Here is a 14,809-nt window from a genome sequence, read left to right as displayed (position 1 = left end):
AACGCTAAAGCCAGACGGATACTGCAGGGTGCTCACGTTCAAGTAATGCCTTTCTCCTCTGGAATCAGTTAGCACTGTTAGAACTGACACCTTCCAGTTTAATGTCATTGATTCTAATACAAAACAGCTGGAAATTGATGACCCTGCCCAAGTATCTTATATTTTCCTTCCCTCTGCCTATTTCTTTCACATTTTAACCGGTTATAAAAGTATTCAGGGTTTTTTTTTTTATGAGGCACATTAAGGTCTCAGATTAGTAGCAATATGTTGGTAATGAAGAAACAATTTTCTTATTAACTAGGGTTGTAAATCACATTTTCTCTCAGGCACTGAAACATTAACACTGAAAACTAGATTATGAGCCACTTCTGATTTTTATTTTAGGCACAGGAGCAGGCCACGTGTAATTAGAATTTTATACCGTGAGCCACTGGCCTTGCTCTTCGCCAGGGGAGCCCCGTAACTCCCCTCCCACGCCAGCGAAGGAAGAAAATGGGCTCTGTGGCCCCGTCCGTGTTACCACCCAACACTTGTTCCTTACTGGAGGTAGTTGGGAACCCAGGACATGCTTTGACATGGACACAGTATACTATAATACGGTTCTCCTCTTAGGTCTCCTTTCCAAGAATGACTTGCCTCAATTACATTACAGGTTTTGTCCACCTCAGGAGTCTTAGCTGGGGGTGGGTGAATTCCCACTGAAGGCTCTTCTATTTCTGCTATTAACGATTGATGCCTCTCAGTTCCAAGGTATAAGCTCTTAGAAGTTTGTTTTTATTCTCTTCTTGCCACCAATATTTATTCTCTTGAGCCACCAAAACAGTGGCTCAGCCATGGCTGGCGTAGATCAGTGGATTGAGCTCGGGCTGCGAACCAAAGTGTGTCAGGTTCAATTCCCAGTCAGGGTACATGCCTGGGTTGCAGGCAATGACCCCCAGCAACCGCACATTGATGTTTCTCTCTCTCTCTTTCTCCCTCCCTTTCCTCTCTAAAAATAAAAAAATTAAAAAAAATCTAAAAAAAAAAACCAATAGTGGCTCAAAGGGACATCTACTTACGTGTATATCTACTTGCACAAGCACTAATGTGGTCACCAACTGGGAATGATAAACAGTCCATCTTGAACTATATATCTTCCTTTTTAAAAAGAATATGCAACACTTAACAATGTTTTCAGCTAACTCTGAGTGTTCGTCACAGAACCATGTCAGTTGTAAAAGCTATGAGTTACAGAAATGCAAAATCTCAAAAACACTCTGTTGAGTAAAAGAAGCCAAACACCAAAAGACCATGCATAATCCCACTTATGCTAAATGTCTAGAAAAGGCAAATCTGTAGAGACATAAAACAGAGAGTTGCTGCTTAGGGCTGGTGGTGAGAACAAGGATTAACTATGAATAGGTGTGAGGGATCTTACTAAGGTGATGAAAATGTTCCGAGACTGGATTATTTATGGTGATGGCTGCACAAGTAGTAAATTTATTAAAGCCACTGAACAGCATGCTTATACACGTCAAATAAGTGAATTCCATATGAAAATTATGCCTCAATAAAGTCATAAAATACAATGAAGAGAAGAGACTACAGTGATCATTAGGAATCTCTCTGAGGCTGAGAAAAGCATCCCATATTAAGCTCCAAAATATAACAACAGAGTTGGAATAATTTTACCTTAATAAAAAGTGACAGGAAGACTTACACTGTTGTAACATTTGTGGGTAGACATTATAAGTATCTGTGGTACACTGAACCTCAATAACTCCCTCCATATTCATTTGATCTAATTACAGGACTTTTATACTATCTGTAAAACATATAACCAGTCTTTAGGAAACTCAGCCCAAGAGTTCACTAGTTGCTATAATAATATTTCATTGTTTACTGAAAACTCGATGCTTGCCTTTACTTCATTGAGACAAAAAGGAAGTCTTTTAGTTCATTCAGCTCACATCATTCCCAGTAGGAACATTCATTAAACAGAAAGACAAAGTCAACCTCTCCAAGAAGGCGCTGTTACTTCCCAATAAAATGAAGACACCACAAATCAACCAAGTTAAATTTCACAGCAAAAAATAACGTGATACTCACCACATATCCCGTTCCGTCTTTAATGAAATCTGATTGCGACTACTCACTCAACTAAGACTGATTGAAAATGTTCTACAAGCTGGGCACTCACTCTTCTGCCTGTTACTAGGTAAAATCCAGTCCTTGCCCTCAAGGAGCTCAGAGCCTAGGTGGTGAAAGGGGGGACAGACCACCGAGGGCACCTACACCCCCTGCCAGGGGAACACCAAGGGGGCCAGCCAACTCACAGCCTCTGTCACAGGACACAACTCTGGGCTAAATGGTGTGGCTGAAGAGCAAGCCAGGACCCACCAAGCAGCATGGGCAAGGTACAGGACAAGCTGCCTTATCAGGACCTCGCCTTCTTTGCAATGGACTGGCGGGTTGCTCCCCGTTAACCACAAAGAGTTCAACGAGCAGAAGACTTGTTTTGAATTTCAGTTTTGTTTGGGAAGACAGTGGTAACAGACTGGATAGCAATTTCACACTTTGCTAGGATGTCTTCCTTTTCCCCGAGAAACGGAATCCCAGGAAACAGTGCATTACCTCGGACCACCTCTTCCACGGACTCCGTGGTGGTGGTGGTGGTCGTGGCGATGCTGGTGGTTCTCTCCGTGGTCTCTTCATAGGGTTCCTCGGCATCTTCCTCGGCCTCTTCACCGTCCTCGTCGTCCTCGTCATCCTCGGCATCTTCTTCCTCGACCTCAGCCACTTCCTCCTCCTCCGTTACTTCCACGACTTTGTCTTCACTGGAGCAGGAAAGAGACGTAACAGTAACAGTTATTTAAACAAATGTCAGCAAAGAAAAAAGTCAACGACAGGAATTTTGGAAATTTGAGAACACACACGAGGCCCTGCCAGGTGACTAGGTTGGAGAGAGTGCCATCCTTACAAGTCACAACTGAGGGTTCGATTTCTGCTTGGGGCACATACAAGAGTCAACCAATGAATACATAAGTGAGTAGAACAACAAATCAATCAATCAATCTCTCTCTCTCTCTCTCTGCGTCTCTCTCTCTCTCTTGCTCTCTCTTTCTCTCTCTAAAAAGCAATTTACAAACTCCTTTAAAAACACGTATGAAGCCAGAAGGTCAAAGTATGATCCCAGCAGAGTAGGTCCGTAACTTTTTAACCCTTGCCCACAACTGTGCTTAGTTTATGTGGCTACAGAACAAGGAGACCATGATTCCAACTCTCTAACATTCTGAGAAAGGCAAAATTATGGAGACCATCATTGGCCGGGGGCACAGGGTGGGAAAGGCGGGGTAAAGAGGCAGAGCTCAGGGCTTTTTAGGGCAGTTTATCACTCTGTCAACTGCTCTAACGGGGGACCCACAACATCATGCATGTGTCAAAACTGACAGAGCACGGAAAGTGGACTCGAACGTGAACTATGAGCTTTAGTTAACAAGAACGTGTCAATACTGGACCCAAAGCACTGCAGAATGCAGAATGTTAATAGTGGAAATGCGGGGTGGGGGCCAGTGAAGAGCGAGTAGAGGGGAACTCTCTGCTCCCTGCTTAATTTGTCTATAAACCTAAAAATTCTGTTAAAAAAAGTCTATTAAATGCGAGGGAGGGAGTACCGGGTGGAGTTAGTTGTGTTATAGGGATGATTTCTCATAATGTGTATGAAAACACCACACAGCATCTGCATGGTAAGTGCTCAGGAAGTGTAGATAGAAACCGATTCAAATGTGGCTATTGAAAGTTTAAACTAGAAATGATGGGGAAAGGAGAAGCTGGCTTAAATAAATCTGTAATACCCAGTGCCTACTGAAGGAATAACTGTGTTTCTTAGTGGTGTGAATTGTGCTCCTTGCAGGCTCTCAGGTTTTTACTGGTTTGTACTGGTTTGTACATTTTTACTGGTTTGTACATTTCTCTGAGTATCAGAATCACCTGGAAAGCTTACTAAAACACAGACCCATAGCACTGTGCCCATAGTTTCTGATTCCGGAGTCTGGGATGTGGCCTGAGAATCTGCGTTTCTAACAAGCTCCCAGGTGATGCTGATGCTGGTGGCCAGCGAGCAATGTTCTGAGAACCACTGGAATATGCAATCCCGGGGACAACACTGAGTCAGTCACAGTATACTCGGGGAGGGGACCAGCAATAATATTTATGGCACTAAATATATGTTTATCGTGATGTATTGTGGTGAGTCATAAACCAGCAAATTCAGGTGGCAAAAGAAAGGCGTGTCTGTAACCACATGACAAAGTCTGAGTGCGGTGTCCTCGTGGCGATCACGCCCCTGCCGGTGCACACACGGTCAAGAGCACGTGAACGATGGTAAATTAGACAGGAATGTGAGTGGTAAACGGCAGAAATCTATCACACACCATGTGGCCAGACAGGAGCCATAGATGGTTCCTCTTCAGTCAGATGAGGAAACCAATCCGGGAAAGAGATGTGGATGGAGGTGGTGGAGGACTTCGGCACAGCGGAGCATCTGCCCTGGGTCTGGCTGGACAGGAAGCACACAGGACAGGACTGTGGGCTGCCATCTGACATGTGAATGTCCCCAGAGAAAAGACACAGCAGAGGAGAAAGACTAGCCCAGTGCTGACTGAGGGGAGGCATACGGATGAGGAAGGGGGAGGAGCAGGAAGAGTTTGTGTCAGACACAACCCGGAGCCTGGAATACTCGTGTGAGTTCGGCATGGCACAGAAAATTAGACTTCAAATGAACTGGGGAAAAAGAACAGGTTTCTATGCTCTAGGAAGACAGAAAGGAAGATGGAGAAAGTCTTTCAAAAAGTGAAAGTCTTGCCCTGACTGGTGGTGGCTCGGTGGATTGAGTGCCAGCTTTGGAACCTAAGGGTCGCTGGTTTGATTCCCAGTCAGGGCACATGCCTGGGTTGGGGGCCAGGTCCCCTGAGGGAAGCACGCAAGGGGCAACCACACATTGATGTTTCTCTCCCTCTCTTTCTCCCTCCCTTCTCCCTCTCTAAAAATAAATAAACAAAAGTAAAAAAAAAACAAAAAACCCACAAAAACCTGAAAGTCTGATAGAACACCCCTCAACCAATTTTACTAAGGGTAAAAAAGGAAAAGATATGGGCAGGGTTATAGCACAAAGTGGAATTTCCTTACTAACTCAGAATTTAAAGAACTTTTGTATATGAAAGGTCAATAAAATATGTATGGTCCCTGTGGAGTGCCTTTCTAATTCTGGTTACATAAATATGATGCAAGGGATAATAAACAAACACATGCAAAGAAGGCAAAGCGTGTGTCTAAAAAACGAGTAAGGAGAAACTTATTAAACCCAGTAACATTAATGAACTATTAGTGCATTAATAAATGAAGTGTCAATACAGAAGACCTTAATAAATTACTTTAGCATTTCCTACACCACGGAAACCTGTTCTCTTTCCCTAACACGTCTGAACTCTGATTGCCACCAGACACAGGTAAGCAAAGAGGAGAAGAAAACACTGGCATCGATCACCAGATGGTATAAGCCTTCACTCTCTTTAGAGACGGGGTGCAAATCACTGATGTCTTGCCGGCCTACACAAAAAGCCTACCACCACTGCAAGCAACATCTCAAAAGAATCCTGAACTTAACGGTTGCGGAGATGTCCCAAATTTCACCCAGGGTACTTCTGTCTCACCGTTGTCGTATGGAATCTCAACGTCATACTACTTGTGCATAAAGATAACCCACGCACGGCATGCTTGTGTGTGAGGTCTCTTTTGTAGTCAGTGAAATCATAAACACCAGTGCTGGTTAGTTCTCCAAATTCAGTGAAAAGTCTGGATAAAACCAGTGAGAAAAATGAAATGAAACCAGTATTCTTCCTACACCACGAAGTGTGCGCATGTCTTTGAAGCATGAATATAGTGACAGGCAAGGCTGGGACCCTGGGCTAAGTCACCCATGTGCTTCCGGGTGGGAAGGGGAGAACAACACCCTGGGTACCCCCGGAACCTCCCTCAATCTTTTCATGTATGACCTGAATATCGTACTTGAAGTTCCTAACGGAAGACACGCTTACTAAAACGGCTGTGTTAACGTGACCAGCACTCTGGTATGCGTGTAGCCACGAACAAGATCGAAAGAGTGTATGCCCGTCTCCATCACTACATCTGCCCGAGCAATTTACTGGCACGATAACAAGGAACAGAGACACATAATAATAGTTCCACTGTCAGAGGAATTAAATCACTAAGCCTAAGAGAACGCAGGTCCAGTTCTTATTACCATCGCGTTGATTTCTGGAATTAAATTCAGATGTCCATGAATCCAGTTATCTGTTCGAACCCTATGAAGACTGTAGCACAAAGATATGTTTTAATGCCAAACATGCCGGCATTGCAGCTGCCCGTCGGAGTTTTCATAAACAGCAGGGAAGACAGAAAGGGGGAAAATTACTTTTGCCACCTTCTCTTCAGTGGCTGGAAAGCTTTGTTCTGTGTGGGCCTGAGGTGAGTCTGTTCTGGAAAAGCTGCTCGCAGCGCCAGAAAACGAAGACAAGGGGCCCGTGTACGGATGCCGGGCTGCGTGTCAGAAAGCGATCTCTTTATAAACAACCCAACGACTCACAGGAAAAGAATCCCTTGGGAATACAGGAGCCCATTCCGATCACATTCCCACATTCTGACCTCTGTCAATTTGCAGTAGATGGCCTCTCCAACTTTTAAATTCCAATCATGAGAAACGATTCCAACGGACGAGGGAACCATTTCTAAAGGAGGAGGGGTGTCTGAAAATGCTGACCATCTCAGAAGTATCTGAGTTTAATAAGGAGGCGAAAGGGTCAAAGGGACATTACCAAGAGGAAATAAATCACTGATAATAAAAGTCTGTGTGTCAGCAGGTGAGACTTCAGGTGGTGAAAGACCCACTCTATCACAAAGGTGACTCTCCTTGTATTCCTAAATAAGGTCTGACCTTGCTAGAACTTCCTTGATGTTCCCTTTAGATAGTGAAAGATTTTTGTCACATACCAGTTTTAATTGCTTTTTGTTTAAGTCACACAACACAATTCGCCCTGCCCTTTGCATTCCGTAAAAAGACTGTCTCCTTTCATAGCCTCTGGAAAGACTGATGTTTCTTTCTTCCCCTTTGTAGGACAAAGGAGAGGAAATGGCCCAGCGAAAGCTCTGACTCCTGTGGTTCCTGTGAATTGGACAATCAGGAGACCTAACCACCTGCGGTGAGGAGGGACCGTGAAAATGCAACAGCTGTCTGGGCCCCCCAGGTGTGAGGACCAACCACGGAAAGCCAGAGGGCAGGTGTCAACGGGAAGATGCTCAGACACTCACTCCTGTGTTGATGGAGAAAGGGGAACGTCACCCAGCGTCGGGAGTAGAGACAAAAGAAAGCACTTTTTAAAAAAAGGTGAACAGGCAGCTCTCACCTTCTCTGCCCCAATTCTAACAGCGGCCCGTTTAACCTGGATGGTGCAAGGCTTGAGTAAGTCATTGTATCCCAGATGAATTGCTGTTGTTAAATTGAGAAAACTACATGTTGCCAGAATATGTGAGAAAACATAAAAGAAGCTTATTCTCTAGTGTATCAAGATGGGGAGAGCTAAGCAAAAACCAAACCAACCAACCAACCAACCAACCAACCAACCAGCCAATGGAACAAACAACCCGGTACGTCTCCCCATGAAAGGCCTCTTTGGAAGTCACACACACATGGGGACACACCGTCTGATTCTATTTGTATCAACTTTGAAAACAGGCATTCCTCCGTGCTGATAGCGCTCACAGGAGTGTTACACTTTGGCGAAGGGTGGTCTTTGCACTCTCAAAAAATTGGAAAGAAAGAAAAAAGAAAAGGAAGATCGAACAGAAACAGCACGTGGCCTGCAGAGCCTAAACTGTTTACTCTCCGGCCCTTTACATTTACAGGAAGTGCGCTGACTCCTGGCGTAGAGGGTGGACTATGGGCTGGGGTGAGACTATGCTTTGTGCTGATTAGAAACAAAAGGGATACAATGAAACCACGCGAAAGGCCTCCAGGATGTCCGAGTGCTCAAATTCTAGAGCAGAAACAACCAGCGATCCCTGCCTCTGGCCTCCTTTGGAGCCAGCAGAAGGCGAGGGCTCCCGCAGCACGGCCGATGGTGAGAAATACAAACTCTGATGCCAGAAGGTCTGGATCCGGATCCTGGCTCTGTGACCCTGAGCAAGTTACTTAACCCACCTATGCCTCCTTATCCTCACCAGTGAATGGAAAACTTCTAAGAAGCACCTTCATAGGGCTGTGATGAGGAGCAGATGGGTTTGTATGTGAAATGCACTTAGAAGGACATCAGGTCAATAGCCCGGACCACGGAAGGCCAAAGCAAAGGCCACACACACACACACACACACACACACACACACACACACACACACAGTACCTGAGCAGCACCTGACACACAGAATGTGCCCCCAAAACACGTGTTAAATAAATTAATGCTAACATAACCGAATACCGCTGAATACATGCCTCCAGAACACTCAGAATGGAGAGGCCCCATGACAATTACACACACAGCTGGACTTTCTTCTTTATTAGAAAACGTGGAAGAGTCGGATGCTAGTTATTTCTAGGATGGATCTTAAGAGAACACAAAATCCCTTCATCTCCACAGTATAAACAAACAAAACAAACGATGTTACAGATGTTTTCAGAATTCTAGTACCACATGGCACGATGATATTAACAGAACACCACAGAACCCAGTGTTAAATTCACGTGTGTGCACTGGCCACCAAGGTCCTCGCCAACTCCAAGAAGATGACGAACTGTACTCACTAAAAGCTGCTAGGCATGAAAGCAAACTTCAGGAAGATTATAAAACAGGTAGTTCAGTACAAAATCAACTCCTGTCCATACAGACCCATAAACTCTGCCCTGAATTAATCAGTGAACTCCGGAAGCACAGGACACACTGAACCAAGAGACGAGAAGCGTGGCCAAGCCCCGGTGTAAACCAGGAGCTCCTGGTACACCACCTGACCATTTTTTTCCTCTGCTATGTCAGTATATGTTCACAGGAAGAAGAACGTTCCAGCAATAGAGAAAAATGCCGACAACATAAATAATCCCTCCAAGACCCGGGATGGGGCAGTTGACAGGAAACGCCACAGAGCTTCTCCAGCCCAGAGGTGTCAGACGCAGAGTGGTGTGTCCTGAGCCCGGAGCAGCGGGGTGTCAGCCCCTGAGCCTGGTGCCGAACAGAACAGAGTCCGCGGTGAGCCCACAAGCCGCAGCGGCCATGTCCGGAGCTCAGGGAAAATCTGCCCGTGACTCCGGTATCTGCTCCTGAGAAATTATTGCTAATTTTGTGGGTGATAGGATGACATGTGAGCTCTGTCGAAAAATGTCCTTCGATTTTAGAGATACAGACCGAAGTATTTAATGTGACTGCTGTCTGCACTTTACTTTAAATCATAAAAGGTTTGTTGAAAGGGGGGAAATGATATTCTGGCAAGACTTAAGAAATATTATGCGTGGAATATAATTATAGTAAAAAGCTAAATTGCTTTTTTAAAAAGACTATCTTGGAGGCAAGACAAGCCATATATAATCAAAAGCAGGTTCTTTTCCTGACAGCTTTATGAAGCAAGTATCTAAAGTGATAAAAAGTTTCAGAGTCATTTAAAAATCTTGCTTCATTAGATGCTATGCCAGAAAACTTTAAATGAGCCAATTCCTCACATCTAAAGGTTTGGCTGCTGCGGAGGACAGGTGATCTGCATACATTTTGGGCGGAGAGTTAGAAATATATGATTTTGAGCCATTTAACATATTTGAGTGTGTACTAGGTTCCAGAAGATCCTGTTCCACACACTTAAGTTACTGCTGGGGAAAAAAAGAGAGAAAATTCCCTGTCCTCCTGGCATTTATTGTGGGGGGGGATATAAGTAACCAAAGCAAAGATGTTATACTAGCCCATTTTAAGTGCTATGAAGCAAATAAAAGCAGGAAAACTAGATAAGGCAGGTTGGAGTGGAGAGTCGGGAGAACTTACAATTTTTAAAGAGAGTATAAGATTCCCTGAAAAAGGCCATTTTAGCAAAAGCCGTGTGCCCAGCAGCCTTTTCCAGCATCAGTACACACAGGGACTCACAGAGCTGTAGACAGCGTGTGTATGAAATGGCTAACCAGCCCTCCACAAGAGCCACACAGTAAGACACCGGCCTCACCCCCCCTTGGAAGCCACGTGTGAAAGGACCTCTTCCTTAGGAAGGAGAGAAGCTGCCGCAGCTGTGGGCTCACTCACCACTTTTGTGAAACAGTGCTTCTACCTGGGGGGCAACAATGACACCAAACTCTGCTCCCCCTAACGCATTTCAGAACCAGTAGGGACACCTTATCTCAGCAGGGCCCCAATCCCAGGAAGACAAGAGATACCTCTGCCCCATCCTCAGGTGGTACCAAGTGCCATTTATCCTTAAGAGAACAACTCACAAAGGCCCCCTGGCCTCTCTTCCATGGGTTTGAAATAGGCATTTTCAATCGTATGGTCAAGATAAGACACAGGTAAGGATAAGCACAGCCTGCTACTGTTATATGAATGTCTTGGATGAGCCAAAATATGTTGGGAACGCATGTTTGCAGAGGTAAAACTTTTAGTTCATTTTTAATTAGTAAGCCAACTTTTTCCTCATCCAACAAGCTCACTTCCTTGCCTTGGGAAGTATATTTTTAAAAGTATCTGTAGTTGATTTCTGACAAATCTGTGGAATAAATATCAATCATCAGTACTTCTTATACAATATGACAAACATAGAAGGTACAGGGCAAAGAAATGAAAGTGAAGTGCTTTACTTTTTGGGTTAAATGACTGGTAACATGTGTTTTGTTTTTTTTGTGAATTCTTTTCTTTTGCTCAAGGAAAAGTTCCACTGCAGTATAATGGAGTCACCTGAATGTTCAGTTCTCTGGGTCCTAGAGAGGGGTCGGTGTGGTAGTTCAGAGAACATTTTCAGAAGCCACCCACCAGCACGGATGAGACTGTGAGCAAGTGACTTACTCGGTTGTGACTTAGTTTCTTCATCTTTAAAATGGGATGACACTACCTACCTCAGGAGATTCTGTGATCCATCGAAGTACGTTAAGCACATGGTAAGGACTCAACACTGTACCTACTTGCTGTTATTAGCCTAGAGCTCAAACTTGTATTTATTCATATAACTTTTTTCTTTTTATGTTGCTAGATTTTTTAAAAAGTAGCATTTGTTCTTCATTTACAATGTTTTCCTTAGTGTTTATTATTTCACAAAAATAATTCATGAGGACCTATTTTTTTTTTTAGAGATTTTACTTATTTATTTTTAGAGAGAGGAGAAGGGAGGGAGAAAGACAGGGAGAGAAACATCAATGTGTGGTTGCCTCTTGCATGACTCCCCTGCCAGGGGACCTGGCCCCCAACCCAGGCATGTGCCCTGACTGGGAATCGAACCGGTGACCCTTTGGTTCACAGGCCAGCACTCAATCCAGATCCACACCAGCCAGGAAGACCTATTCTTTATCAGGCACCATGCCTAGTCAAGTTCCAACTGCAGACCATGGCCTCAGAGTCTTACAGAGATTGACACGCAAACACGTATCAAGCGGGATTGTGCAGGAGGTGCACATGAACTGGAATGGACTGAAAAAAAAAGAGTCTGTGAACATGGGGCCCTGCAGGGACGGGCGGAGAAGGTAACAGGTGACGGGAAGCTGATGGATGGGCGAACATCTGCAGAGGGGAGGGTGGTGAAGGGGCACTGCAGGACCAGGGCACCGCACCTGAGAATACATGAAGCGTCTGCAGCATCTGGAGGTGGAGGGTGGGCACCAGGGGTGAGCAGATACGGCTCCAAATACAAAGGACCCTCTTTTAAGGAAAGAATAAGATTGTCCTTATCTACTAGTGATCCAGTCTATTTCCTAGAGAAGCTTTAAACAGAAGAATGGCAATGTTAGTTGTATTTCAGTACGTATGAGCTGGCAGAAGGATGAAGGACAGATGGGGGAGGGGGTGCACGGACAGGTGGAAGGGGAAGGTGCTCAGAAAGCCCAGCCAAGGGTGATGATGGAAGCAAGAGCTTTGAGAAAACACCACACAGAACTGGTGACCACCTGGGTGAAGGGGTGAGTGAGAGGATGAAGCAGATGCTTCGAGAAGGAGATGGGACGGAGAGCGGTTGCCAATGGTAACAAAGGATGCAGCCGGGAGAATGGGTGGCCAGGAATGGGGTTCCTGGTTTCAGCTGTGACGCTGATGGATTTCAGATGCTGAAGACGCTGCTGTCGAGGCCTCCAGCTCACGGCTGGAGGAGGCAGGACTGGAAATCTGGGCCACAGGCACACAAACCCAGGATGCACTGTATTCTCTTTCCATTAAGCAAACAGCACCTCCAATTTTTGTTTTTCGAAACCAAAGAGCTACCGTTCTTGAAAGACCATAGACAGCAGGCCAGACGGCCGCTCACTCTCTGCGCCGCTGATACGTCCCTGTGTCACTGGAAACGGAATCCAGCCTCTTCCTCCCGCCTTCCCCTCCTTACCCCTAAGTGTAATTCAAGCTGTTCTGTGTGAAAATTCCCCGAGAAGATATTTTCTAGTACTGATTACAGAGCATCGTCAGGAACACTCTACTATGTTTAAAACAACAGGATAAGAAAAGTCATTCACCGGACAAATGCCGTCGGGTACTGACTGTGCACCAAGCATTCTGCTAGGCCTGAGGCTCTGAAAGAGAAACGGGTGAGGTCCATGCCCCCAGGCAGCTTGCATTCTATTGGGGGAGAGACAGACAGGTAGGCCAAGAAAATACTAAAAAGTCTTACTAGTGTCAGGACCAGCGAAACAGGCTGATTGAGACTATTGGGGGGATGGAGTTTTGAAAACAGTGGTCGGGGGAATTCATCCTGAAAAGACTGCAGGGAAGCTAAGGGTGGTGATGATCCCAGATCCCAGGGAGAGACTTGTCAGTCTTGGGAGAGGATGGGGGACGCTCGCCTGGTTGACTAGTACAGTGTGGAGTCCGCAGGGGGAAACAGAGACACGGGTGACACTGCAGAGGCAGAGAGGAGCTGGGTCAAATCTGTTAATGCTGCTGAAGAGACCACCAAAGGCTCAGTTACTTAGGCTACCACTCACGACGAGGAACCTAGACTTCGTATCTGACCTAACTGCGGTTTCAGCCTTCTCCAGGAATGTAATCTTAATTGATCAGTCTGGAATTTTGTGGTCCGTAACAACCAGGTAACTGTGGTGTGGGCCTTCTCCATCCACCATTGCTCTGCCCCTCCCACCCATCCTCCCTTGCCAGGAACCGAGGCAATCTGCCTGATAAGACCCCCACCGATCCCTAAAGGAAAGTAACCTTGCCTCAAACAGTCCTTTCTTTGGGCTAACAACTGTCTCCTCCTGCCCAGCTGGCGCCTGTAAAAGCCTTCCACGTCACGGAGCTTCTGGAGCGCCTCTCTATTCACTAGATGGGATGCTGCCTGATGCATACATTCTTCAATAAAGCCAATGAGATCTTCAAGTTTACTCAACTAAATTTTTGTATTTGAACAATACTTCAAAAGCATGTAGACAAAGGTCTGGCACAAAGCCCGTGTTTGGTCATTGTTTCCGTTAACAACATCCTCGGCATCCCAACAAAAGGTCTCGCTGATGTCTCTCTGTGTGTTGGGTACTAGGAACCGGTGGCGCATCTTCACCTGGCGGGGAGGGGGGTTGTGATCAGCTTTATACAGATAACTCACACCACACCCTGGTCGCTGTGCAGACATAAGGTGGACATGGGGGAAAGGGAGGGCGTATAGGAGAGAGACAGTGCCAGCAGAAATTAGTAGGACATGGCAGTAACTCCAGCACGAAAGAATGGTAGTTCAGACTTGGCTTGCATAACAGCACCGCCCCACCCCTGCAAGCCACAGGGCCTATGTTCCAAGCCCCCCAGTAGAGGCCTGAAACCACAGACAGGATCGAACCCTATGCAACGTTTTGTCCTATATATATATACACGTGCCTAGGAAAACGTTTAACTTATAACTTAGGCACGGTAAGAGATTAAGCAATAAAGTAATAAAATAGAACCATTATAACAACATACTGTAATAAAAGTTGGGAGAATGAGGTCTCTCCCTCAAAACACTGCACTGTGCTCACCCTTCCTGTGCTGATGTGAGATGACCCAATGCCTGCGTGATGAAATGAAATGAGGTCCTCAGAGTGGTGTGCAATATAGAACTCATGAATTATTTCTCAAACTTTCCATTTCATATTTTTAGAACATTGGACTGTGGATAAGGGGGGGCAGGGCTACTGTACGGAAAAGGATGGAGGGAAGTACACAAATCCAGAACTGGATTGGTGGAAGGGACAGTATGAGTCCCAGCTCTAATTCCTAAGGGAGGGTTGGGGGGCATTAATGAAAAAGACCAGCTCTGAGAGAACTGAGGTGGAGGCCAGGCAGGGTGGGAGACACGAACTCTCTTTTGGACATGCCAGGATTCAAATGCCTATAAAATATCCAAGCAGAGTCTGGGCAGGAGAAAGAGACCTCGGCCTACTTGAAGGAAAACTGGGATTTAATATCAAGGGCAAGATTACAGCAACCGAGGAGAAAGGGCCAGTAAGGGAAATAATAATCCAAAAGACATAACCGGAGTCAGGACTTTAAGGAACAAGGGTTTAAAAACAGAACAAAGCAAAAATGAAACAACGATGGCAGGGCAGCTGAAAACAAAAGAACAAAAAGACCTCCAAAACCGTGTGCGAAAATGTATA

At 45.4% G+C, this 14,809-nt stretch overlaps 1 protein-coding gene across 6 annotated transcripts in view; it reads right to left on the bottom strand.

Annotated features, from left to right (window-relative positions):
• LOC123826747 (amyloid beta precursor protein) overlaps positions 1-14,809 on the bottom strand; it is a 244,818-nt gene that overhangs the window by 108,990 nt on the left and 121,019 nt on the right. For all 6 annotated transcript variants that reach the window (XM_045850790.1, XM_045850792.1, XM_045850793.1 and 3 more), the window contains exon 6: positions 2,614-2,816. In XM_045850790.1, coding sequence (XP_045706746.1) covers positions 2,614-2,816 — 203 coding nt within the window. The remainder of the gene's footprint in view (positions 1-2,613; positions 2,817-14,809) is intronic.

This window comes from Phyllostomus hastatus, unplaced genomic scaffold (genome assembly GCF_019186645.2).
Source record: "Phyllostomus hastatus isolate PE091 unplaced genomic scaffold, TTU_PhHast_1.1 phas_contig_86, whole genome shotgun sequence".
NCBI classification, from domain to species: Eukaryota; Metazoa; Chordata; class Mammalia; order Chiroptera; family Phyllostomidae; genus Phyllostomus; species Phyllostomus hastatus.
This window is presented reverse-complemented; position numbering and strand designations above follow the sequence as displayed.